The 23,678-nt window shown below is 37.0% G+C and overlaps 1 protein-coding gene and 40 non-coding genes across 41 annotated transcripts; 1 reads left to right on the top strand and 40 right to left on the bottom strand.

Moving 5' to 3' along the window:
- Positions 1-41: 41 nt before the first annotated feature.
- On the bottom strand, positions 42-114 carry TRNAT-AGU (transfer RNA threonine (anticodon AGU)). Its single transcript has one exon. It is a non-coding gene; the product is annotated as a tRNA-Thr (tRNA).
- A 166-nt stretch (positions 115-280) lies between these two features.
- TRNAT-AGU (transfer RNA threonine (anticodon AGU)) lies at positions 281-353 on the bottom strand. The gene has a single exon. It is a non-coding gene; the product is annotated as a tRNA-Thr (tRNA).
- Positions 354-519: 166 nt separating this feature from the next.
- Positions 520-592, bottom strand: TRNAT-UGU (transfer RNA threonine (anticodon UGU)). Its single transcript has one exon. It is a non-coding gene; the product is annotated as a tRNA-Thr (tRNA).
- Positions 593-724: 132 nt separating this feature from the next.
- On the bottom strand, positions 725-797 carry TRNAT-UGU (transfer RNA threonine (anticodon UGU)). Its single transcript has one exon. It is a non-coding gene; the product is annotated as a tRNA-Thr (tRNA).
- A 578-nt stretch (positions 798-1,375) lies between these two features.
- TRNAT-UGU (transfer RNA threonine (anticodon UGU)) lies at positions 1,376-1,448 on the bottom strand. The gene has a single exon. It is a non-coding gene; the product is annotated as a tRNA-Thr (tRNA).
- A 133-nt stretch (positions 1,449-1,581) lies between these two features.
- On the bottom strand, positions 1,582-1,654 carry TRNAT-AGU (transfer RNA threonine (anticodon AGU)). The gene has a single exon. It is a non-coding gene; the product is annotated as a tRNA-Thr (tRNA).
- A 166-nt stretch (positions 1,655-1,820) lies between these two features.
- TRNAT-AGU (transfer RNA threonine (anticodon AGU)) lies at positions 1,821-1,893 on the bottom strand. The gene has a single exon. It is a non-coding gene; the product is annotated as a tRNA-Thr (tRNA).
- A 579-nt stretch (positions 1,894-2,472) lies between these two features.
- On the bottom strand, positions 2,473-2,545 carry TRNAT-AGU (transfer RNA threonine (anticodon AGU)). The gene has a single exon. It is a non-coding gene; the product is annotated as a tRNA-Thr (tRNA).
- A 372-nt stretch (positions 2,546-2,917) lies between these two features.
- TRNAS-ACU (transfer RNA serine (anticodon ACU)) lies at positions 2,918-2,990 on the bottom strand. Its single transcript has one exon. It is a non-coding gene; the product is annotated as a tRNA-Ser (tRNA).
- A 785-nt stretch (positions 2,991-3,775) lies between these two features.
- TRNAT-UGU (transfer RNA threonine (anticodon UGU)) lies at positions 3,776-3,848 on the bottom strand. Its single transcript has one exon. It is a non-coding gene; the product is annotated as a tRNA-Thr (tRNA).
- A 373-nt stretch (positions 3,849-4,221) lies between these two features.
- On the bottom strand, positions 4,222-4,294 carry TRNAT-AGU (transfer RNA threonine (anticodon AGU)). The gene has a single exon. It is a non-coding gene; the product is annotated as a tRNA-Thr (tRNA).
- Positions 4,295-4,427: 133 nt separating this feature from the next.
- TRNAT-AGU (transfer RNA threonine (anticodon AGU)) lies at positions 4,428-4,500 on the bottom strand. The gene has a single exon. It is a non-coding gene; the product is annotated as a tRNA-Thr (tRNA).
- A 166-nt stretch (positions 4,501-4,666) lies between these two features.
- Positions 4,667-4,739, bottom strand: TRNAT-AGU (transfer RNA threonine (anticodon AGU)). Its single transcript has one exon. It is a non-coding gene; the product is annotated as a tRNA-Thr (tRNA).
- A 373-nt stretch (positions 4,740-5,112) lies between these two features.
- On the bottom strand, positions 5,113-5,185 carry TRNAT-AGU (transfer RNA threonine (anticodon AGU)). Its single transcript has one exon. It is a non-coding gene; the product is annotated as a tRNA-Thr (tRNA).
- A 133-nt stretch (positions 5,186-5,318) lies between these two features.
- TRNAT-UGU (transfer RNA threonine (anticodon UGU)) lies at positions 5,319-5,391 on the bottom strand. The gene has a single exon. It is a non-coding gene; the product is annotated as a tRNA-Thr (tRNA).
- Positions 5,392-5,524: 133 nt separating this feature from the next.
- Positions 5,525-5,597, bottom strand: TRNAT-AGU (transfer RNA threonine (anticodon AGU)). Its single transcript has one exon. It is a non-coding gene; the product is annotated as a tRNA-Thr (tRNA).
- A 339-nt stretch (positions 5,598-5,936) lies between these two features.
- On the bottom strand, positions 5,937-6,009 carry TRNAT-AGU (transfer RNA threonine (anticodon AGU)). The gene has a single exon. It is a non-coding gene; the product is annotated as a tRNA-Thr (tRNA).
- Positions 6,010-6,827: 818 nt separating this feature from the next.
- On the bottom strand, positions 6,828-6,900 carry TRNAT-AGU (transfer RNA threonine (anticodon AGU)). The gene has a single exon. It is a non-coding gene; the product is annotated as a tRNA-Thr (tRNA).
- Positions 6,901-7,240: 340 nt separating this feature from the next.
- Positions 7,241-7,313, bottom strand: TRNAT-UGU (transfer RNA threonine (anticodon UGU)). The gene has a single exon. It is a non-coding gene; the product is annotated as a tRNA-Thr (tRNA).
- Positions 7,314-7,686: 373 nt separating this feature from the next.
- On the bottom strand, positions 7,687-7,759 carry TRNAT-AGU (transfer RNA threonine (anticodon AGU)). The gene has a single exon. It is a non-coding gene; the product is annotated as a tRNA-Thr (tRNA).
- A 372-nt stretch (positions 7,760-8,131) lies between these two features.
- Positions 8,132-8,204, bottom strand: TRNAT-AGU (transfer RNA threonine (anticodon AGU)). The gene has a single exon. It is a non-coding gene; the product is annotated as a tRNA-Thr (tRNA).
- A 340-nt stretch (positions 8,205-8,544) lies between these two features.
- TRNAT-UGU (transfer RNA threonine (anticodon UGU)) lies at positions 8,545-8,617 on the bottom strand. Its single transcript has one exon. It is a non-coding gene; the product is annotated as a tRNA-Thr (tRNA).
- A 373-nt stretch (positions 8,618-8,990) lies between these two features.
- On the bottom strand, positions 8,991-9,063 carry TRNAT-AGU (transfer RNA threonine (anticodon AGU)). Its single transcript has one exon. It is a non-coding gene; the product is annotated as a tRNA-Thr (tRNA).
- Positions 9,064-9,435: 372 nt separating this feature from the next.
- On the bottom strand, positions 9,436-9,508 carry TRNAT-AGU (transfer RNA threonine (anticodon AGU)). Its single transcript has one exon. It is a non-coding gene; the product is annotated as a tRNA-Thr (tRNA).
- A 340-nt stretch (positions 9,509-9,848) lies between these two features.
- On the bottom strand, positions 9,849-9,921 carry TRNAT-UGU (transfer RNA threonine (anticodon UGU)). Its single transcript has one exon. It is a non-coding gene; the product is annotated as a tRNA-Thr (tRNA).
- A 133-nt stretch (positions 9,922-10,054) lies between these two features.
- TRNAT-UGU (transfer RNA threonine (anticodon UGU)) lies at positions 10,055-10,127 on the bottom strand. Its single transcript has one exon. It is a non-coding gene; the product is annotated as a tRNA-Thr (tRNA).
- A 167-nt stretch (positions 10,128-10,294) lies between these two features.
- TRNAT-AGU (transfer RNA threonine (anticodon AGU)) lies at positions 10,295-10,367 on the bottom strand. The gene has a single exon. It is a non-coding gene; the product is annotated as a tRNA-Thr (tRNA).
- Positions 10,368-10,706: 339 nt separating this feature from the next.
- On the bottom strand, positions 10,707-10,779 carry TRNAT-UGU (transfer RNA threonine (anticodon UGU)). The gene has a single exon. It is a non-coding gene; the product is annotated as a tRNA-Thr (tRNA).
- Positions 10,780-10,912: 133 nt separating this feature from the next.
- TRNAT-UGU (transfer RNA threonine (anticodon UGU)) lies at positions 10,913-10,985 on the bottom strand. Its single transcript has one exon. It is a non-coding gene; the product is annotated as a tRNA-Thr (tRNA).
- A 373-nt stretch (positions 10,986-11,358) lies between these two features.
- TRNAT-AGU (transfer RNA threonine (anticodon AGU)) lies at positions 11,359-11,431 on the bottom strand. Its single transcript has one exon. It is a non-coding gene; the product is annotated as a tRNA-Thr (tRNA).
- A 785-nt stretch (positions 11,432-12,216) lies between these two features.
- On the bottom strand, positions 12,217-12,289 carry TRNAT-UGU (transfer RNA threonine (anticodon UGU)). The gene has a single exon. It is a non-coding gene; the product is annotated as a tRNA-Thr (tRNA).
- A 373-nt stretch (positions 12,290-12,662) lies between these two features.
- TRNAT-AGU (transfer RNA threonine (anticodon AGU)) lies at positions 12,663-12,735 on the bottom strand. The gene has a single exon. It is a non-coding gene; the product is annotated as a tRNA-Thr (tRNA).
- A 166-nt stretch (positions 12,736-12,901) lies between these two features.
- On the bottom strand, positions 12,902-12,974 carry TRNAR-UCU (transfer RNA arginine (anticodon UCU)). The gene has a single exon. It is a non-coding gene; the product is annotated as a tRNA-Arg (tRNA).
- Positions 12,975-13,107: 133 nt separating this feature from the next.
- Positions 13,108-13,180, bottom strand: TRNAT-AGU (transfer RNA threonine (anticodon AGU)). The gene has a single exon. It is a non-coding gene; the product is annotated as a tRNA-Thr (tRNA).
- A 340-nt stretch (positions 13,181-13,520) lies between these two features.
- Positions 13,521-13,593, bottom strand: TRNAT-UGU (transfer RNA threonine (anticodon UGU)). Its single transcript has one exon. It is a non-coding gene; the product is annotated as a tRNA-Thr (tRNA).
- A 339-nt stretch (positions 13,594-13,932) lies between these two features.
- Positions 13,933-14,005, bottom strand: TRNAT-UGU (transfer RNA threonine (anticodon UGU)). Its single transcript has one exon. It is a non-coding gene; the product is annotated as a tRNA-Thr (tRNA).
- Positions 14,006-14,171: 166 nt separating this feature from the next.
- Positions 14,172-14,244, bottom strand: TRNAT-AGU (transfer RNA threonine (anticodon AGU)). Its single transcript has one exon. It is a non-coding gene; the product is annotated as a tRNA-Thr (tRNA).
- A 133-nt stretch (positions 14,245-14,377) lies between these two features.
- On the bottom strand, positions 14,378-14,450 carry TRNAT-AGU (transfer RNA threonine (anticodon AGU)). The gene has a single exon. It is a non-coding gene; the product is annotated as a tRNA-Thr (tRNA).
- A 133-nt stretch (positions 14,451-14,583) lies between these two features.
- TRNAT-AGU (transfer RNA threonine (anticodon AGU)) lies at positions 14,584-14,656 on the bottom strand. Its single transcript has one exon. It is a non-coding gene; the product is annotated as a tRNA-Thr (tRNA).
- Positions 14,657-15,028: 372 nt separating this feature from the next.
- On the bottom strand, positions 15,029-15,101 carry TRNAT-UGU (transfer RNA threonine (anticodon UGU)). Its single transcript has one exon. It is a non-coding gene; the product is annotated as a tRNA-Thr (tRNA).
- Positions 15,102-17,249: 2,148 nt separating this feature from the next.
- Positions 17,250-20,394, top strand: LOC149699780 (uncharacterized). Its single transcript, XM_089867280.1, has 4 exons — positions 17,250-17,973; positions 18,040-19,026; positions 19,756-19,898; positions 20,386-20,394. The coding sequence occupies exons 2-4, from the start codon at positions 18,156-18,158 to the stop codon at positions 20,392-20,394; spliced, it is 1,023 nt and encodes a 340-aa protein (XP_089723406.1). The 5' UTR covers positions 17,250-17,973; positions 18,040-18,155.
- Positions 20,395-23,678: the final 3,284 nt, after the last annotated feature.

Raw genomic sequence — 23,678 nt, 5'->3', positions numbered from 1 at the left:
AATTAATAGCTACGAAATCTAGGTCAAGTAACATAACAGCAAGGCTCCGACGAGAATCGAACTCATGATCTCCTGTTTACTAGACAGGCGCTTTAACCACTAAGCCACGGAGCCCTTGCTTTGAAGCGATATGAATGCTGAATATTTCAGTAAATTATCTAAATTATCTCATGGGAACTTTTACACTATTGTTTTCATATATCAATATCTAAATCAACTATTATTTTTAATTTTTCAAAATTATATAGCTACGAAATCTAGTTCAAGTAACATAACAGCCAGGCTCCGACGAGAATCGAACTCATGATCTCCTGTTTACTAGACAGGCGCTTTAACCACTAAGCCACGGAGCCCTTGCTTTGAAGCGATATGAATGCTGAATATTTCAGTAAATTATCTAAATTATCTCATGGGAACTTTTACACTATTGTTTTCATATATCAATATCTAAATCAACTATTATTTTTAATTTTTCAAAATTATATAGCTACGAAATCTAGTTCAAGTAACATAACAGCCAGGCTCCGACGAGAATCGAACACATGATCTCCTGTTTACAAGACAGGCGCTTTAACCACTAAGCCACAGAGCCCTTGGTTTGAAGCGATATGAATGCAGAATATACCAGTAATTTAACTAAATTAACTCATCGGAATTTAACCCTATTGTTTTAATTTTTCAAAATTTAATAGCTACGAAATCTAGGTCAAGTAACATAACAGCCAGGCTCCGACGAGAATCGAACACATGATCTCCTGTTTACAAGACAGGCGCTTTAACCACTAAGCCACAGAGCCCTTGGTTTGAAGCGATATGAATGCAGAATATACCAGTAATTTAACTAAATTAACTCATCGGAATTTTTACCCTATTGTTTTAATTTTTCAAAATTATATAGCTACGAAATCTAGTTCAAGTAACATAACAGCGAGGCTCCGACGAGAATCGAACTCATGATCTCCTGTTTACTAGACAGGCGCTTTAACCACTAAGCCAAGGAGCTCTTGCTTTGAAGCGACATGAATGCTGAATATTCCAGTAATTTAACTAAATTAACTCATCGGAATTTTTACCCTATTGTTTTAATTTTTCAAAATTTAATAGCTACGAAATCTAGGTCAAGTAACATAACAGCAAGGCTCCGACGAGAATTGAACTCATGATCTCCTTTTTACTAGACAGGCGCTTTAACCACTAAGCCACGGAGCCCTTGCTTTGAAGCGATATGAATACTGAATATTTCAGTAAATTAACTAAATTATCTCATGGGAACTTTTACACTATTGTTTTCATATATGAATATCTAAATCAACTATTATTTTTAATTTTTCAAAATTTAATAGCTTCGAAATCTAGTTCAAGTAATATAACAGCGAGGCTCCGACGAGAATCGAACTCATGATCTAATGTTTACAAGACAGGCGCTTTAACCACTAAGCCACGGAGCCCTTGCTTTGAAGCGATATGAATGCTGAATATACCAGTAATTTAACTAAATTAACTCATCGGAATTTTTACCCTATTGTTTTAATTTTTCAAAATTTAATAGCTACGAAATCTAGGTCAAGTAACATAACAGCAAGGCTCCGACGAGAATCGAACTCATGATCTCCTGTTTACTAGACAGGCGCTTTAACCACTAAGCCACGGAGCCCTTGCTTTGAAGCGATATGAATGCTGAATATTTCAGTAAATTATCTAAATTATCTCATGGGAACTTTAACACTATTGTTTTCATATATCAATATCTAAATCAACTATTATTTTTAATTTTTCAAAATTATATAGCTACGAAATCTAGTTCAAGTAACATAACAGCGAGGCTCCGACGAGAATCGAACTCATGATCTCCTGTTTACTAGACAGGCGCTTTAACCACTAAGCCACGGAGCCCTTGCTTTGAAGCGACATGAATGCTGAATATTCCAGTAATTTAACTAAATTAACTCATCGGAATTTTTACCCTATTGTTTTAATTTTTCAAAATTTAATAGCTACGAAATCTAGGTCAAGTAACATAACAGCCAGGCTCCGACGAGAATCGAACTCATGATCTCCTGTTTACTAGACAGGCGCATTAACCACTAAGCCACGGAGCCCTTGCTTTGAAGCGATATGAATGCTGAATGTTTCAGTAAATTAACTAAATTATCACATCGGAACTTTTACACTATTGTTTGCTTATATGAAAATCTAAATCAACTATTATTTTTTAATTTTTCAAAATTTAATAGCTTCGAAATCTAGTTCAAGTAATATAACAGCAAGGCTCCGACGAGAATCGAACACATGATCTCCTGTTTACAAGACTGGCGCTTTAACCACTAAGCCACGGAGCCCTTGCTTTGCAGCGATATGAATGCAGAATATTTCAGTAAATTAACTAAATTATCTCATGGGAACTTTTGCCCTATTATTTTAATTTTTCAAAATTATATAGCTACGAAATCTAGTTCAAGTAACATAACAGCGAGGCTCCGACGAGAATCGAACTCATGATCTCCTGTTTACTAGACAGGCGCTTTAACCACTAAGCCACGGAGCCCTTGCTTTGAAGCGATATGAATGCAGAATATTTCAGTAAATTAACTAAATTTTCTCATGGGAACTTTTGCCCTATTATTTTAATTTTTCAAAATTATATAGCTACGAAATCTAGTTCAAGAAACATAACAGCGAGGCTTCGACGAGAATCGAACTCATGATCTCCTGTTTACTAGACAGGCGCTTTAATCACTAAGCCCCTGAGCCCTCGCTTTGAAGCGACATGAATGCTGAATATTCCAGTAATTTAACTAAATTAACTCATCGGAATTTTTACCCTATTGTTTGCATATATGCATATCTAAACCAACTATTATTTTTAATTTTTCAAAATTTAATAGCTTCGAAATCTAGTTCAAGTAACATAACAGCAAGGCTCCGACGAGAATCGAACTCATGATCTCCTGTTTAGTAGACAGGCGCTTTAACCACTAAGCCACGGAGCCCTTGCTTTGAAGCGATATGAATGCTGAATATTTCAGTAAATTAACTAAATTATCTCATGGGAACTTTTTCACTATTGTTTGCATATATGCATATCTAAATCAACTATTATATTTAATTTTTCAAAATTTAATAGCTTCGAAATCTAGTTCAAATAATATAACAGCAAGGCTCCGACGAGAATCGAACACATGATCTCCTGTTTACAAGACTGGCGCTTTAACCACTAAGCCACGGAGCCCTTGCTTTGAAGCGATATGAATGCAGAATATTTCAGTAAATTAACTAAATTATCTCATGGGAACTTTTGCCCTATTATTTTAATTTTTCAAAATTATATAGCTACGAAATCTAGTTCAAGTAACATAACAGCGAGGCTCCGACGATAATCGAACTCATGATCTCCTGTTTACTAGACAGGCGCTTTAACCACTAAGCCACGGAGCCCTTGCTTTGAAGCGATATGAATGCAGAATATTTCAGTAAATTAACTAAATTATCTCATGGGAACTTTTGCCCTATTATTTTTAATTTTTCAAAATTTAATAGCTTCGAAATCTAGTTCAAGTAATATAACAGCAAGGCTCCGACGAGAATCGAACACATGATCTCCTGTTTAAAAGACTGGCGCTTTAACCACTAAGCCACGGAGCCCTTGCTTTGAAGCGATATGCATGCAGAATATTTCAGTAAATTAACTAAATTATCTCATGGGAACTTTTGCCCTATTATTTTAATTTTTCAAAATTATATAGCTACGAAATCTAGTTCAAGTAACATAACAGCGAGGCTCCGACGAGAATCGAACTCATGATCTCCTGTTTACAAGACAGGCGCTTTAACCACTAAGCCACGAAGCCCTTGCTTTGAAGCGATATGAATGCTGCATATTTCAGTAAATTAACTAAATTATCACATCGGAACTTTAACACTATTGTTTGCTTATATGCATATCTAAATCAACTATTATTTTTTAATTTTTCAAAATTTAATAGCTTCGAAATCTAGTTCAATCAACATAACAGCGGGGCTCCGACGAAAATCGAACTCATGATCTCCTGTTTACTAGACAGGCGCTTTAACCACTAAGCCACGGCGCCCTTGCTTTGAAGCGACATGAATGCTGAATATTCCAGTAATTTATCTAAATTAACTCATCGGAATTTTTACCCTATTGTTTTAATTTTTCAAAATTTAATAGCTACGAAATCTAGGTCAAGTAACATAACAGCAAGGCTCCGACGAGAATCGAACTCATGATCTCCTGTTTACTAGACAGGCGCTTTAACCACTAAGCCACGGAGCCCTTGCTTTGAAGCGATATGAATGCTGAATATACCAGTAATTTAACTAAATTAACTCATCGGAATTTTTACCCTATTGTTTTAATTTTTCAAAATTTAATAGCTACGAAATCTAGGTCAAGTAACATAACAGCAAGGCTCCGACGAGAATCGAACTCATGATCTCCTGTTTACTAGACAGGCGCTTTAACCACTAAGCCACGGAGCCCTTGCTTTGAAGCGATATGAATGCTGAATATTTCAGTAAATTATCTAAATTATCTCATGGGAACTTTAACACTATTGTTTTCATATATCAATATCTAAATCAACTATTATTTTTAATTTTTCAAAATTATATAGCTACGAAATCTAGTTCAAGTAACATAACAGCGAGGCTCCGACGAGAATCGAACTCATGATCTCCTGTTTACTAGACAGGCGCTTTAACCACTAAGCCACGGAGCCCTTGCTTTGAAGCGACATGAATGCTGAATATTCCAGTAATTTAACTAAATTAACTCATCGGAATTTTTACCCTATTGTTTTAATTTTTCAAAATTTAATAGCTACGAAATCTAGGTCAAGTAACATAACAGCCAGGCTCCGACGAGAATCGAACTCATGATCTCCTGTTTACTAGACAGGCGCATTAACCACTAAGCCACGGAGCCCTTGCTTTGAAGCGATATGAATGCTGAATGTTTCAGTAAATTAACTAAATTATCACATCGGAACTTTTACACTATTGTTTGCTTATATGAAAATCTAAATCAACTATTATTTTTTAATTTTTCAAAATTTAATAGCTTCGAAATCTAGTTCAAGTAATATGACAGCGAGGCTCCGACGAGAATCGAACTCATGATCTTCTGTTTACTAGACAGGCGCTTTAACCACTAAGCCACGGAGCCCTTGCTTTGAAGCGACATGAATGCTGAATATTCCAGTAATTTAACTAAATTAACTCATAGGTATTTTTACCCTATTGTTTTAATTTTTCAAAATTTAATAGCTACGAAATCTCGTACAAGTAACATAACAGCGAGGCTCCGACGAGAATCGAACTCATGATCTCCTGTTTACAAGACAGTTGCTTTAACCACTAAACCACGGAGCCCTTGCTTTGAAGCGACATGAATGCTGAATATTCCAGTAATTTAACTAAATTAACTCATCGGAATTTTTACCCTATTGTTTTAATTTTTCAAAATTTAATAGCTACGAAATCTAGGTCAAGTAACATAACAGCAAGACTCCGACGAGAATCGAACTCATGATCTCCTGTTTACTAGACAGGCGCTTTAACCACTAAGCCACGGAGCCCTTGCTTTGAAGCGATATGAATGCAGAATATTTCAGTAAATTAACTAAATTATCTCATGGGAACTTTTGCCCTATTATTTTAATTTTTCAAAATTTAATAGCTTCGAAATCTAGTTCAAGTAATATAACAGCAAGGCTCCGACGAGAATCGAACACATGATCTCCTGTTTACAAGACTGGCGCTTTAACCACTAAGCCACGGAGCCCTTGCTTTGCAGCGATATGAATGCAGAATATTTCAGTAAATTAACTAAATTATCTCATGGGAACTTTTGCCCTATTATTTTAATTTTTCAAAATTATATAGCTACGAAATCTAGTTCAAGTAACATAACAGCGAGGCTCCGACGAGAATCGAACTCATGATCTCCTGTTTACTAGACAGGCGCTTTAACCACTAAGCCACGGAGCCCTTGCTTTGAAGCGATATGAATGCAGAATATTTCAGTAAATTAACTAAATTTTCTCATGGGAACTTTTGCCCTATTATTTTAATTTTTCAAAATTATATAGCTACGAAATCTAGTTCAAGAAACATAACAGCGAGGCTTCGACGAGAATCGAACTCATGATCTCCTGTTTACTAGACAGGCGCTTTAATCACTAAGCCACGGAGCCCTCGCTTTGAAGCGACATGAATGCTGAATATTCCAGTAATTTAACTAAATTAACTCATCGGAATTTTTACCCTATTGTTTGCATATATGCATATCTAAATCAACTATTATTTTTTAATTTTTCAAAATTTAATAGCTTCGAAATCTAGTTCAATCAACATAACAGTGGGGCTCCGACGAGAATCGAACTGATGATCTCCTGTTTACTAGACAGGCGCTTTAACCACTAAGCCACGGAGCCCTTGCTTTGAAGCGATATGAATGCTGAATATTTCAGTAAATTAACTAAATTATCTCATGGGAACTTTTTCACTATTGTTTGCATATATGCATATCTAAATCAACTATTATATTTAATTTTTCAAAATTTAATAGCTTCGAAATCTAGTTCAAGTAATATAACAGCAAGGCTCCGACGAGAATCGAACACATGATCTCCTGTTTACAAGACTGGCGCTTTAACCACTAAGCCACGGAGCCCATGCTTTGAAGCGATTTGAATGCAGAATATTTCAGTAAATTAACTAAATTATCTCATGGGAACTTTTGCCCTATTATTTTAATTTTTCAAAATTATATAGCTACGAAATCTAGCTCAAGTAACATAACAGCGAGGCTCCGACGAGAATCGAACTCATGATCTCCTGTTTACTAGACAGGCGCTTTAACCACTAAGCCACGGAGCCCTTGCTTTGAAGCGATATGAATGCAGAATATTTCAGTAAATTAACTAAATTATCTCATGGGAACTTTTGCCCTATTATTTTTAATTTTTCAAAATTTAATAGCTTCGAAATCTAGTTCAAGTAATATAACAGCAAGGCTCCGACGAGAATCGAACACATGATCTCCTGTTTAAAAGACTGGCGCTTTAACCACTAAGCCACGGAGCCCTTGCTTTGAAGCGATATGCATGCAGAATATTTCAGTAAATTAACTAAATTATCTCATAGGAACTTTTGCCCTATTATTTTAATTTTTCAAAATTATATAGCTACGAAATCTAGTTCAAGTAACATAACAGCGAGGCTCCGACGAGAATCGAACTCATGATCTCCTGTTTACAAGACAGGCGCTTTAACCACTAAGCCACGAAGCCCTTGCTTTAAAGCGATATGAATGCTGCATATTTCAGTAAATTAACTAAATTATCACATCGGAACTTTAACACTATTGTATGCTTATATGCATATCTAAATCAACTATTATTTTTTAATTTTTCAAAATTTAATAGCTTCGAAATCTAGTTCAATCAACATAACAGCGGGGCTCCGACGAGAATCGAACTCATGATCTCCTGTTTACTAGACAGGCGCTTTAACCACTAAGCCACGGCGCCCTTGCTTTGAAGCGACATGAATGCTGAATATTCCAGTAATTTATCTAAATTAACTCATCGGAATTTTTACCCTATTGTTTTAATTTTTCAAAATTTAATAGCTACGAAATCTAGGTCAAGTAACATAACAGCAAGGCTCCGACGAGAATCGAACTCATGATCTCCTGTTTACTAGACAGGCGCTTTAACCACTAAGCCACGGAGCCCTTGCTTTGAAGCGATATGAATGCTGAATATTTCAGTAAATTAACTAAATTATCTCATGGGAACTTTTTCACTATTGTTTGCATATATGCATATCTAAATCAACTATTATATTTAATTTTTCAAAATTTAATAGCTTCGAAATCTAGTTCAAGTAATATAACAGCAAGGCTCCGACGAGAATCGAACACATGATCTCCTGTTTACAAGACTGGCGCTTTAACCACTAAGCCACGGAGCCCATGCTTTGAAGCGATTTGAATGCAGAATATTTCAGTAAATTAACTAAATTATCTCATGGGAACTTTTGCCCTATTATTTTAATTTTTCAAAATTATATAGCTACGAAATCTAGTTCAAGTAACATAACAGCGAGGCTCCGACGAGAATCGAACTCATGATCTCCTGTTTACTAGACAGGCGCTTTAACCACTAAGCCACGGAGCCCTTGCTTTGAAGCGATATGAATGCAGAATATTTCAGTAAATTAACTAAATTATCTCATGGGAACTTTTGCCCTATTATTTTTAATTTTTCAAAATTTAATAGCTTCGAAATCTAGTTCAAGTAATATAACAGCAAGGCTCCGACGAGAATCGAACACATGATCTCCTGTTTAAAAGACTGGCGCTTTAACCACTAAGCCACGGAGCCCTTGCTTTGAAGCGATATGCATGCAGAATATTTCAGTAAATTAACTAAATTATCTCATAGGAACTTTTGCCCTATTATTTTAATTTTTCAAAATTATATAGCTACGAAATCTAGTTCAAGTAACATAACAGCGAGGCTCCGACGAGAATCGAACTCATGATCTCCTGTTTACAAGACAGGCGCTTTAACCACTAAGCCACGAAGCCCTTGCTTTAAAGCGATATGAATGCTGCATATTTCAGTAAATTAACTAAATTATCACATCGGAACTTTAACACTATTGTATGCTTATATGCATATCTAAATCAACTATTATTTTTTAATTTTTCAAAATTTAATAGCTTCGAAATCTAGTTCAATCAACATAACAGCGGGGCTCCGACGAGAATCGAACTCATGATCTCCTGTTTACTAGACAGGCGCTTTAACCACTAAGCCACGGCGCCCTTGCTTTGAAGCGACATGAATGCTGAATATTCCAGTAATTTATCTAAATTAACTCATCGGAATTTTTACCCTATTGTTTTAATTTTTCAAAATTTAATAGCTACGAAATCTAGGTCAAGTAACATAACAGCAAGGCTCCGACGAGAATCGAACTCATGATCTCCTGTTTACTAGACAGGCGCTTTAACCACTAAGCCACGGAGCCCTTGCTTTGAAGCGATATGAATGCTGAATATTTCAGTAAATTAACTAAATTATCTCATGGGAACTTTTTCACTATTGTTTGCATATATGCATATCTAAATCAACTATTATATTTAATTTTTCAAATTTTAATAGCTTCGAAATCTAGTTCAAGTAATATAACAGCAAGGCTCCGACGAGAGTCGAACACATGATCTCCTGTTTACAAGACTGGCGCTTTAACCACTAAGCCACGGAGCCCTTGCTTTGAAGCGATATGAATGCAGAATATTTCAGTAAATTAACTAAATTATCTCATGGGAACTTTTGCCCTATTATTTTAATTTTTCAAAATTATATAGCTACGAAATCTAGTTCAAGTAACATAACAGCGAGGCTCCGACGAGAATCTAACTCATGATCTCCTGTTTACTAGACAGGCGCTTTAACCACTAAGCCACGGAGCCCTTGCTTTGAAGCGATATGAATGCAGAATATTTCAGTAAATTAACTAAATTATCTCATGGGAACTTTTGCCCTATTATTTTTAATTTTTCAAAATTTAATAGCTTCGAAATCTAGTTCAAGTAATATAACAGCAAGGCTCCGACGAGAATCGAACACATGATCTCCTGTTTACAAGACTGGCGCTTTAACCACTAAGCCACGGAGCCCTTGCTTTGAAGCGATATGAATGCAGAATATTTCAGTAAATTAACTAAATTATCTCATGGGAACTTTTGCCCTATTATTTTAATTTTTCAAAATTATATAGCTTTGAAATCTAGTTCAAGTAATATAACATCAAGGCTCCGACGAGAATCGAACTCATGATCTCCTGTTTACAAGACTGGCGCTTTAACCACTAAGCCACGGAGCCCTTGCTTTGAAGCGTTATGAATGCAGAATATTTCAGTAAATTAACTAAATTATCTCATGGGACCTTTTGCCCTATTATTTTAATTTTTCAAAATTATATAGCTACGAAATCTAGTTCAAGTAACATAACAGCGAGGCTCCGACGAGAATCGATCTCATGATCTCCTGTTTACAAGACAGGCGCTTTAACCACTAAGCCACGAAGCCCTTGCTTTGAAGCGATATGAATGCTGCATATTTCAGTAAATTAACTAAATTATCACATCGGAACTTTAACACTATTGTTTGCTTATATGCATATCTAAATCAACTATTATTTTTTAATTTTTCAAAATTTAATAGCTTCGAAATCTAGTTCAATCAACATAACAGCGGGGCTCCGACGAGAATCGAACTCATGATCTCCTGTTTACTAGACAGGCGCTTTAACCACTAAGCCACGGAGCCCATGCTTTGAAGCGATATGAATGCTGAATATTCCAGTAATTTATCTAAATTAACTCATCGGAATTTTTACCCTATTGTTTTAATTTTTCAAAATTTAATAGCTACGAAATCTAGGTCAAGTAACATAACAGCAAGGCTCCGACGAGAATCGAACACATGATCTCCTGTTTACAAGACTGGCGCTTTAACCACTAAGCCACGGAGCCCTTGCTTTGAAGCGATATGAATGCAGAATATTTCAGTAAATTAACTAAATTATCTCATGGGAACTTTTGCCCTATTATTTTAATTTTTCAAAATTATATAGCTTTGAAATCTAGTTCAAGTAATATAACATCAAGGCTCCGACGAGAATCGAACTCATGATCTCCTGTTTACAAGACTGGCGCTTTAACCACTAAGCCACGGAGCCCTTGCTTTGAAGCGTTATGAATGCAGAATATTTCAGTAAATTAACTAAATTATCTCATGGGACCTTTTGCCCTATTATTTTAATTTTTCAAAATTATATAGCTACGAAATCTAGTTCAAGTAACATAACAGCGAGGCTCCGACGAGAATCGATCTCATGATCTCCTGTTTACAAGACAGGCGCTTTAACCACTAAGCCACGAAGCCCTTGCTTTGAAGCGATATGAATGCTGCATATTTCAGTAAATTAACTAAATTATCACATCGGAACTTTAACACTATTGTTTGCTTATATGCATATCTAAATCAACTATTATTTTTTAATTTTTCAAAATTTAATAGCTTCGAAATCTAGTTCAATCAACATAACAGCGGGGCTCCGACGAGAATCGAACTCATGATCTCCTGTTTACTAGACAGGCGCTTTAACCACTAAGCCACGGCGCCCTTGCTTTGAAGCGACATGAATGCTGAATATTCCAGTAATTTATCTAAATTAACTCATCGGAATTTTTACCCTATTGTTTTAATTTTTCAAAATTTAATAGCTACGAAATCTAGGTCAAGTAACATAACAGCAAGGCTCCGACGAGAATCGAACTCATGATCTCCTGTTTACTAGACAGGCGCTTTAACCACTAAGCCACGGAGCCCTTGCTTTGAAGCGATATGAATGCTGAATATTTCAGTAAATTAACTAAATTATCTCATGGGAACTTTTTCACTATTGTTTGCATATATGCGTATCTAAATCAACTATTATATTTAATTTTTCAAAATTTAATAGCTTCGAAATCTAGTTCAAGTAATATAACAGCAAGGCTCCGACGAGAATCGAACACATGATCTCCTGTTTACAAGACTGGCGCTTTAACCACTAAGCCACGGAGCCCATGCTTTGAAGCGATATGAATGCAGAATATTTCAGTAAATTAACTAAATTATCTCATGGGAACTTTTGCCCTATTATTTTAATTTTTCAAAATTATATAGCTACGAAATCTAGTTCAAGTAACATAACAGCGAGGCTCCGACGAGAATCGAACTCATGATCTCCTGTTTACTAGACAGGCGCTTTAACCACTAAGCCACGGAGCACTTGCTTTGAAGCGATATGAATGCAGAATATTTCAGTAAATTAACTAAATTATCTCATGGGAACTTTTGCCCTATTATTTTTAATTTTTCAAAATTTAATAGCTTCGAAATCTAGTTCAAGTAATATAACAGCAAGGCTCCGACGAGAATCGAACACATGATCTCCTGTTTAAAAGACTGGCGCTTTAACCACTAAGCCACGGAGCCCTTGCTTTGAAGCGATATGCATGCAGAATATTTCAGTAAATTAACTAAATTATCTCATAGGAACTTTTGCCCTATTATTTTAATTTTTCAAAATTATATAGCTACGAAATCTAGTTCAAGTAACATAACAGCGAGGCTCCGACGAGAATCGAACTCATGATCTCCTGTTTACAAGACAGGCGCTTTAACCACTAAGCCACGAAGCCCTTGCTTTGAAGCGATATGAATGCTGCATATTTCAGTAAATTAACTAAATTATCACATCGGAACTTTAACACTATTGTTTGCTTATATGCATATCTAAATCAACTATTATTTTTTAATTTTTCAAAATTTAATAGCTTCGAAATCTAGTTCAATCAACATAACAGCGGGGCTCCGACGAGAATCGAACTCATGATCTCCTGTTTACTAGACAGGCGCTTTAACCACTAAGCCACGGCGCCCTTGCTTTGAAGCGACATGAATGCTGAATATTCCAGTAATTTATCTAAATTAACTCATCGGAATTTTTACCCTATTGTTTTAATTTTTCAAAATTTAATAGCTACGAAATCTAGGTCAAGTAACATAACAGCAAGGCTCCGACGAGAATCGAACTCATGATCTCCTGTTTACTAGACAGGCGCTTTAACCACTAAGCCACGGAGCCCTTGCTTTGAAGCGATATGAATGCTGAATATTTCAGTAAATTAACTAAATTATCTCATGGGAACTTTTTCACTATTGTTTGCATATATGCATATCTAAATCAACTATTATATTTAATTTTTCAAATTTTAATAGCTTCGAAATCTAGTTCAAGTAATATAACAGCAAGGCTCCGACGAGAGTCGAACACATGATCTCCTGTTTAGAAGACTGGCGCTTTAACCACTAAGCCACGGAGCCCTTGCTTTGAAGCGATATGAATGCAGAATATTTCAGTAAATTAACTAAATTATCTCATGGGAACTTTTGCCCTATTATTTTAATTTTTCAAAATTATATAGCTACGAAATCTAGTTCAAGTAACATAACAGCGAGGCTCCGACGAGAATCTAACTCATGATCTCCTGTTTACTAGACAGGCGCTTTAACCACTAAGCCACGGAGCCCTTGCTTTGAAGCGATATGAATGCAGAATATTTCAGTAAATTAACTAAATTATCTCATGGGAACTTTTGCCCTATTATTTTTAATTTTTCAAAATTTAATAGCTTCGAAATCTAGTTCAAGTAATATAACAGCAAGGCTCCGACGAGAATCGAACACATGATCTCCTGTTTAAAAGACTGGCGCTTTAACCACTAAGCCACGGAGCCCTTGCTTTGAAGCGATATGCATGCAGAATATTTCAGTAAATTAACTAAATTATCTCATAGGAACTTTTGCCCTATTATTTTAATTTTTCAAAATTATATAGCTACGAAATCTAGTTCAAGTAACATAACAGCGAGGCTCCGACGAGAATCGAACTCATGATCTCCTGTTCACAAGACAGGCGCTTTAACCACTAAGCCACGGAGCCCTTGCTTTGAAGCGATATGAATGCTGAATATTTCAGTAAATTAACTAAATTATCACATCGGAACTTTTGCCCTATTATTTTAATTTTTCAAAATTATATAGCTACGAAATCTAGTTCAAGTAACATAACAGCGAGGCTTCGACGAGAATCGAACTCATAATCTCCTGTTTACTAGACAGGCGCTTTAATCACTAAGCCACGGAGCCCTCGATTTGAAGCGACATGAATGCTGAATATTCCAGTAATTTAACTAAATTAACTCATCGGAATTTTTACCATATTGTTTTAATTTTTCAAAATTTAATAGCTACGAAATCTAGTTCAAGTAACATAACAGCGAGGCTCCGACGAGAATCGAACTCATGATCTCCTGTTTACAAGACAGGCGCTTTAACCACTAAGCCACGGAGCCCTTGCTTTGAAGCGACATGAATGCTGAATATTTCAGTAAATTAACTAAATTATCTCATGAGAACTTTAACACTATTGTTTGCATATATGCATATCTAAATCAACTATTATTTATAATTTTTCAAAATTTAATAGCTTCGAAATCTAGTTCAATCAACATAACAGCGGGGCTCCGACGAGAATCGAACTCATGATCTCCTGTTTACTAGACAGGCGCTTTAACCACTAAGCCACGGAGCCCTTGCTTTGAAGCGACATGAATGCTGAATATTCCAGTAATTTAACTAAATTAACTCATCGGAATTTTTACCCTATTGTTTTAATTTTTCAAAATTTAATAACTACGAAATCTAGGTCAAGTAACATAACAGCAAGGCTCCGACGAGAATCGAACTCATGATCTCCTGTTTACTAGACAGGCGCTTTAACCACTAAGCCACGGAGCCCTTGCTTTGAAGCGACATGAATGCTGAATATTCCAGTAATTTAACTAAATTAACTCCTCGGAATTTTTACCCTATTGTTTTAATTTTTCAAAATTTAATGGTTACGAAATCTAGGTCAAGTAACATAACAGCAAGGCTCCGACGAGAATCGAACTCATGATCTCCTGTTTACTAGACAGGCGCTTTAACCACTAAGCCACGGAGCCCTTGCTTTGAAGGGATATGAATGCTGAATATTTCAGTAAATTAACTAAATTATCTCATGGGAACTTTTTCACTATTGTTTGCATATATGCATATCTAAATCAACTATTATTTTTAATTTTTCAAAATTTAATAGATTCGAAATCTAGTTCAAGTAATATAACAGCAAGGCTCCGACGAGAATCGAACACATGATCTCCTGTTTACAAGACTGGCGCTTTAACCACTAAGCCACGGAGCCCTTGCTTTGAAGCGATATGAATGCAGAATATTTCAGTAAATTAACTAAATTATCTCATGGGAACTTTTGCCCTATTATTTTAATTTTTCAAAATTATATAGCTACGAAATCTAGTTCAAGTAACATAACAGCGAGGCTCCGACGAGAATCGAACTCATGATCTCCTGTTTACAAGACAGGCGCTTTAACCACTAAGCCACGGAGCCCTTGCTTTGAAGCGATATGAATGCTAAATATTTCAGTAAATTAACTAAATTATCACATCGGAACTTTTACACTATTGTTTGCTTATATGCATATCTAAATCAACTATTATTTTTTAATTTTTCAAAATTTAATAGCTTCGAAATCTAGTTCAATCAACATAACAGCGGGGCTCCGACGAGAATCGAACTCATGATCTCCTGTTTACTAGACAGGCGCTTTGACCACTAAGCCACGGCGCCCTTGCTTTGAAGCGACATGAATGCTGAATATTCCAGTAATTTAACTAAATTAACTCATCGGAATTTTTACCCTATTGTTTTAATTTTTCAAAATTTAATAGCTTCGATATCTAGTTCAAGTAATATAACAGCTAGGCTCCGACGAGAATCGAACACATGATCTCCTGTTTACAAGACTGGCGCTTTAACCACTAAGCCACGGAGCCCTTGCTTTGCAGCGATATGAATGCAGAATATTTCAGTAAATTAACTAAATTATCTCATGGGAACTTTTGCCCTATTATTTTAATTTTTACCTCTCCGAGTGACGTATGTCAAGTGAGAGGTATTACACCGGCCGTGTCTGTCTGGGTGTGTCTGTGTGTGTGTGTCTGTGTGTGTGTGTGTCTGTCTGTCTGTCTGTCAGACCCCACGTGACCGCGTTCGCAGTTTCCAAATCGGAGCAAACAAATACCCGATTTCCGGAACACGTTCGCGGTTCACGGAAATTTGGTCATTCATCTACCAACACCAGTCTTTACTAACTGGCTTCTAAGGACCACAATCTGCTAGTCTTTGTCCATCCCACATGGACACTAGTCTGTACGTGCTTGCTTCCAAGCACCACCAACTTCTGTTCTTCGTCAATTTCACCTTGACTCCAGCTTCTATGCACCACCATCTTCTGTTCTTCGTCAATTCCACATTGACACCAGCTTCTATACACTATCATCTTCTGTTCTTCGTCAATTCCACATTGACACCAGCTTCAATGCACCACCATCTTCAGGTCTTTTGTCCATTCCACATGGACACCGTTCAGTGCATTCTGGCTTCTTTTCCACCGGCATCGTTTGGTTTCAAGATATACGCGGCGAGCGGCTAGGGTTACGAGAAACGTCTAGCCTCCCAATGGCAGGGCTTCCACCATCGGTTCACGCGAATGCGTTTTTATCTATTATTTGGTTTTAAGATATACGCGGCGATCAGCTAGGGTTACGAGAAACGTCTAGCCTCCCAATGGCAGGGCTTCCACCAAAGGTTCACGCGAATGCGTTTTTATCTATTATTATAATGGAAACGGATCGTATATATACCCCAAAATTTGAAGAAAGCGGGCAAGAAGGGTACCCTTCACTTTAAACGTCAATATTAGCAAAGTTTCGAAAGATATTATGAACAACTTTATTTTAAACGATTTAACTATTTTTAAAGTTATTTACTGGCGATTAAAATAATTAAAAATAATTATATTTATTTAAATATTAAAGATAAACCCAAGTACCGAAGTCGTTAAATCATTGCCTCCTATATCTATCAAGGCCCGTGCATTGCGTTATGTTTCCTACATTGCCTCCTCTATCTATCAAGGCCCGTGCATTGCGATATATTTTATTCATTGCCTGCTATATGTATCTAGGCCCGTGCATTGCGTTATATTTTAAACAACAACCAAAATGAGAAGCTCCTCTCAAAACCATAATAATTTCTTTTTCTCTGTATAGAGCTATTTCAGAGGGGGTAATGGCTACGTCACCAATGCTATTTGCCCATAGAGAAAACCCTCACAAAATGTCCGCCCTACACTCAAAGGCAGGCCCAATTTTCGTAGCAGACGAAATTCCCCCCCCCCCACTGAAATAGCTCTATTAAAATGAAAATACGGATAATATTTTCGGCAATAGATAGAGGGAGCGCCCTTTACAATTTTGTCCAGTACGACCCTACCTAACCGCTGAGGATGCTTGGAGGACTACGGTGCCGTAGGTGGGGGTACACAGGCAACGCTATAGGTATGGGGGTAATGGCTACGTCACCAATGCTATTTGCCCATAGAGAAAACCCTCACAAAATGTCCGCCCTACACTCAAAGGCAGGCTAATTTTCGTAGCAGACGAAATTTTTCTCCCACTGAAATAGCTCTATTAAAATGAAAATACGGATAATATTTTCGGCAATAGATAGAGGGAGCGCCCTTTACAATTTTGTCCAGTACGACCCTACTTAAGCGCTGAGAATGCTGGGAGGACTACGGTGCCGTAGGTGGGGGTACATAGGCAACGCTATAGGTATGGGGGTTTCCACTCCATTCCTCTCTCCTTCAAGATGGAAAACCCATACGCCAATTCGCGAGACAAGTGACAGTGTTGCCAAGCTATACATTTTCAAAACCACAAAATAGTGAAACGTTGCTTGTCCACTTAAGGTAAATACAATTAGTCTTTGTCAACTGTTACCGTTTTCCTACCCCCATATATGGAAATTATTCTATGAATAATGTTTAACTGTTTTTTCATACGCCCCCCCCCCCACCCCTAGTTTGAAAGAGACCTTTTTTACAAGCTGGTGTTAAAAAAATTAAACGGCGAAAAAATTATTTGACAATCTAAGAATATTTTTTAAATATAAACAAATGCTGTTTAGTTTATACGCCCTCGATTTGTGAAAGACCTTTTTTACGCACTTTTATCATTTCCTAGTTTGAAAGAGACCTTTTTTACAAGCTGGTGTTAAACAAATTCAACGGCGAAAAAGTATTTGACAATCTTAGAATATTTTTTAAATATAAACAAATGCTGTTTAGTTTATACGCTCCCTATTTGTGAAAGACCTTTTTTACGCACTTTTATCATTCTTTATTTGAATTTCGAAGGTAGGAGTTCATAATTCAATCTTCTGTAATAACTTTCTTCGGAAAATAATATTTCAAACGTTACAGAGTCTTGCAAGGGGATTGCTTTTGCGGAGCTTTGTGAGTTTTTAACCGAATAATTACAGAGTCTTGCAAGGGGATTGCTTTTGCGGATTTTTGTGAGTATTTAACTGAATAATAAAATGGAGGAAGATATTAATGTAAGTAAAGAGGAAATCAGAAAACGAAAGGCAAGGGAAAGAATGAGGGCAAAAAGGTCAGATCCCGAATTTAGGAAACGCGAAAATGAAAGGAGAAGAGCTTTAGCCGCGGAAAAAAAGTCTCTTTCGGGAGCAGGTTCTAGCACACAAAATGTTGGTCCTACCACGAGGCCAGTTGGCCATGATCGTACGAAAGATAATGCTTTAAATAAATGTTCTATTGAAAGTACTGTAGGCGTAGGCATATCTATTAATAAGGAACCCAATAATGTACAAAATGTTAATGCTAATATTAGTGAAATCATCGAAAGCGATGAACAAGTACCTTGTACGTCCCATGGTAATGTCTATCCGTTAGAAAGATTAAGAATCTTGAGACAAAATGAAGAATGCAGTAAGAGGGAGTTGCTAGGTAAGGGGAAAAAGCGAGAGAATGAGTCAAATTGTGAAATTGAAAATCAGGGTGGAATATTTACCAAGAAAGTAAAAAGGGTTGATGAATGGTATAGATCAAGCGAACGTGTAAGAAATCAGTTAAGTAAGGCTACTGAACGCCAAGATCCAAAGTATAGGGAAAGTGAACGTGATAGAAACCAAGCGGCTAAGGCGGCTAAACGCCAAGATCCCGAATTTAGAGATAAAGAACGTGATAGAGACCAAGCGGCTAAGGCGGCTAAACGCCAAGATCCCGAGTATAGAGACACTGAACGTGATAGAAACCAGGCGGCTAAGGCGGCTAAACGCCAAGATCCCGAGTATAGAGACACTGAACGTGATAGAAATCAGGCGGCTAAGGCGGCTAAACGCCAAGATCCCGAGTATAGAGACACTGAACGTGATAGAAACCAAGCAGGTATGGCGGCTAGACGCCAAGATCCCGAGTATAGAGACACTGAACGTGATAGAAACCAAGCAGGTATGGCGGCTAGACGCCAAGATCCCGAGTATAGAGACACTGAACGTGATGGAAACCAAGCAGGTATGGCGGCTAGACGCCAAGATCCCGAGTATAGAGACACTGAACGTGATAGAAACCAAGCAGGTATGGCGGCTAGACGCCAAGATCCCGAGTATAGAGACACTGAACGTGATAGAAACCAGACGGCTAAGGCTGCCAGGCGTGAAGATATAGGTTTTAGAACGTCTGAACGTTCTAGAAATAGATCTTCAGCCGCAGATAGGCGAGCAAACCCCTCGGTTATAGAGCAGACCTATTTTGATAGCATTAAAGACGGCCCAACGTGGCCGTGTGAAGGATGTTCAAATCTTTTTTTTAAGTCATCTGGCACCATTGTAAAGTCCATAGATTTTTTGTCAGTCCCTGGTATTGAACAAAGAGAGTTGAATGATGAAATATTTTTGTGTAGTACTTGTAATAAAAGCGTTAAGAGAAAGCAAATTCCAAAATTTTCAAGGGAAAATGGATTTGTGTTTCCTGAAATACCTGCGCAATTAAGTAACATAAGTAATTTAGAAGAAAGAATGATAACACCACGAATACCATTCATGCAAATACGAAGGTTAGGGTGTGACCAACAACGTGGTATTAAAGGAAATGTGGTTAACGTCCCTATAAATGTAGAGTCCACCGCCTCGGTTTTACCCAGGTTACCTCGAGACACGGATACTATTCAAATTGAGTTTATGAGAAGAATGCAGTATAACACACCCTATTTGTACGAAACTGTGAGACCCAAAGTCATTTTAGAGGCCCTTAACGTTCTGGTAAAAACGCCTTTGTATGTTAAACATGGAATTACCGTTAAGAATGACATATTAGACCCTATTCCTGAAGAACTTGAATTTATTGTTGACGAAAATGACCGTCAGGTAAATCAAGTTGATGTTTCAGGAGATAATCCAGTAGCGCCAATAAACGCAGAGAATGATAGCGATGATATGTGGAATGAACCTAACGAAAGTAGTTCGTTAACAGTTGGGAATCAAGATACATTATTAGTTTCTTTAAGTAATTTTTTGCCAAATAATACCATGCATGTTAAGTTTGCTCCCGGTGAAGGTCAAACCCCAATGTCTTTACTCTTTGACGAGGATGCGGAAGAATTGTCATTCCCGAGCATTTACGTAGGTCAAAAAATGAACCTTAAGGTTAAGGGAAGTTTTGGTGATATTTTTAAATGGGAGCTTCGTAATATTGATAGGCGCTGTGCTAAAAATCCTTCGAAATTGTTTTACTCTTTTGTCAAATTAGAAACCTTGAAAGTTAGTCAATCTATACAGGTTTGCATGAGGAAAACTAAAAGAACAGATGGGTCGAATTATACTGCTGGACTTTTAGCTTCTGCAGGTTCTCTTGATGCTTTAATTAAGCAGGATGATGGTTTTAGGGTTTTAGAAAGACTACAGAGCTCGCCTTCTTATTGGCAACACAGACAAAAGGAATTGATGGGTATGATTAGACAGCTTGGTACGGCTACCTTTTTCATAACGTTTTCGGCTGCCGAAAGTAAATGGCCTGAGCTACTGAATATTTTGAGACTAACCTCTGGGCAGGAGAGTTTACCTAATGATGATATTAGCAATTTAAGTTTTTCTGAAAGGGCAAAACTGATTCAGGATGATCCTGTTACTTGCGCTAGATATTTTGACCACCGTTTTCGGGCTTTGCTTAAGGCTCTACAGAAATTAGGTCCTCTTGGCGTTATAGAAGACTATTATTTTAGAGTAGAAATACAGCAAAGAGGTTCGCCCCACCAACATGGTTTGATTTGGATAAAAGATGCTCCAAAACTTAAAACTGATCTCTCAAATGTTAAGGAAGTAGAGGAATTTATTGATAATGTTATTTCTTGTGCTGCTGAGCACAATGACGAACATTTAGATTTGTTAACACGATTACAAATTCACAAACACACAACGACTTGTAGAAAGAAGGTCGATAATAATTCCGTTTGTCGTTTTGGAATCCCGTTTCCACCTATGCCCAGAACCATAATTTACGACCCTGGTTTAAGAGAGCCTGGTAGCGTACAGGAAGAACTCAGATGTAAGGAAAGGTCAAAGAAATTGTATGAGATGTTGCAATCGAAAGAAAAAGAGTTTTGGGTAGATAGTTTTGAGGAGTTGCTAGCTAAGTTGCGTATAACTGAAGACGAGTATATTTCTGCCGTTACTTATGACCTCAAAAGGAAAACAGTTTTGTTGAAAAGACACCCCAAAGATACTAGAGTTAATCCTTACAATCCGTGCGCTTTGCGTCTTTGGCAGGCGAATATGGACATTCAATTCGTTCTTGATGCTTACGCACTGGTTATGTATATTGTATCATATATAGGAAAGTCTCAAAGAGGGATGTCTTTGCTTCTGCGCGAAGCTTCTAAACAGGCAAAAAATGATAAATGTACAGTAAAACAGAAGTTGAAACTAATTGCTAATCAGTTCTTGAATGCCCACGAGGTAAGCGCTCAGGAAGCGGCTTACTGTGGTTTACAAATTCCTGTGTCCAGGTGCAGTCGCGCCTGTGTTTTTATAAACACCAATGCCCCTGAAAATCGTGTACACATTCTTAAGAGTCAATCTGAACTTGAAGAACTACCAGCAGACAGTAATGACGTTTTTGCCTCTGGGATGCTAGAACATTATGTTCAAAGGCCAGAGGAACTAGAGGCAATAACGTTAGCTCAATTTGGTGCCTGGTACGAATATTCCAAAGCCCGTAGAGTGACTAAAGCCGCCCACGATCATGTTGATGAGGGAGAGAGCAATGAAGTTGAAGCTTGTGGTAAATGGCTGAAACTTAAAGATGAATCAGGGTTTATTAGGAAACGTGGCCGTGCTAAAATTATTAGGTACAGAAGATTCAATTTAGAAAAAGATCCCGATAACTTTTATCGTGAACAATTAATGTTATTTAAGCCTTGGCGCGATGAAAGTAATGATATTTTGACAAAGGATATGAAATCAGAATATGAGCTTTGTCGCGAAACTATTAATGAAGTTAGGAAAGAATTTCACAGTGAAATTGACGAAGCAGCCGTGGAACAGGCTGTAGCAGGTTTTGAAAATGGAGAAATTCAAGTGGATGTTACTAATATCCAGCCTGAATTAGAACATAGAAATGAAGTTGATAGATCTTTAGCTATGGATGATTCCGATTTTTTAATTAATACGGTTCAAGAACCTGTAGGAAATATTAATAGAGAAATTATTGATGGCAATGCCGAAAATACTGTTGCTCCGTCAATTACCTTAATTAATGACTCTGAGTACAACGCCCTTCTTAGAAAATTGAATTCAAAACAAAGAGAGATATATTACCATGTTTTGTATCATGTAAAAAGCAAAGAAACTCCGTTGCGCCTCTTTGTTACAGGGGGCGCTGGTGTGGGGAAAAGTCTTTTGATTAGTGCTATATTTGAGTCTGTGTCAAGGTTTTACAACAAACAACCTGGGAGTAATCCATCGGAAGCGAAAGTAATCCGTTGCGCACCTACTGGCAAGGCTGCCTTTAACATAGGTGGGGCAACTTTGCACAGTACTTTTAGTTTACCCGTTAGCCAATTTGGTGGAAATATATCGAGATTGGAAAGTGAAACACTTCATAAATGCAGGTTACTCTATGGTCAAGTAAAACTAGTAATAATTGACGAAATTTCAATGGTTGGAGCGAAAGTGTTTAATCGGGTAAACGCTAGGTTACAAGAGATTATGGGTTGTCCTGATTATTTTGGTGGTGTGTCTGTCGTTCTAGTTGGAGACTTTAACCAATTGAGACCAGTTTGCGATTATTTCGCATTTCAAGGTCAAAGTGAGAAAGATAATCCTTACGCGTCGTTAATTGGTAACCCAATATGGGAGCAATTTGAATTTGCCGAACTTGAGGAAATTATGAGACAGAGGGATGATAAAATATTTGCTGAAGCTTTAAATAGAATGGCTGTGGGAAGTATGACTCAAAATGATATTGATTTCTTTAGTAGTCTGGAGGTAACGCCTGAGCGTGTACCCCCAAAAGAAGCGATACATCTTTTCGCCACTAACGCGGAAGTAAACCAATTCAATCAAAATAAGCTTTTAAACATGAATACGGAAAAGGCTGTTTCGGTTTCAGTAGATGTTGTCAATGGTGATCTTAGTAGTGAAGTTAAAAATAACATACTTTCCCAAGTTGAAAAGTTAGCAACGTCTAGGGCTCGGGGATCGGTTAACTATTATTCAAATAAATTAACATACTAAAATTTGTAAAACGAAGATTATATAAAAGTATTTCGTCTTGATTTGTTTTTGAAAAAGGTAGAGTGATGCAATTATTAATCGTAAGTATTATTTTCCGAAAAACTAAAATTTTCAACATAATCAGAAGAATTTTACTCCAAAAAGTTTTTTTGCGATACGTTTTATTCGATTTCGAATAAAAAATTATGATCCATACATTTCTTGATACAAATGTGGTTTTGGTTTCACTTATCGATAGGCAATTGGACGAGTAACCGCCACTATAATATTTTCACGATAAACTCTGATCTTTTTTAAATTGTTTGAGCT

Source organism: Phalangium opilio, unplaced genomic scaffold (assembly GCF_054372755.1).
Source record: "Phalangium opilio isolate 3A_F unplaced genomic scaffold, DU_Popi_V2 ptg000019l_1, whole genome shotgun sequence".
Lineage (NCBI taxonomy): Eukaryota > Metazoa > Arthropoda > Arachnida > Opiliones > Phalangiidae > Phalangium > Phalangium opilio.
This window is presented reverse-complemented; position numbering and strand designations above follow the sequence as displayed.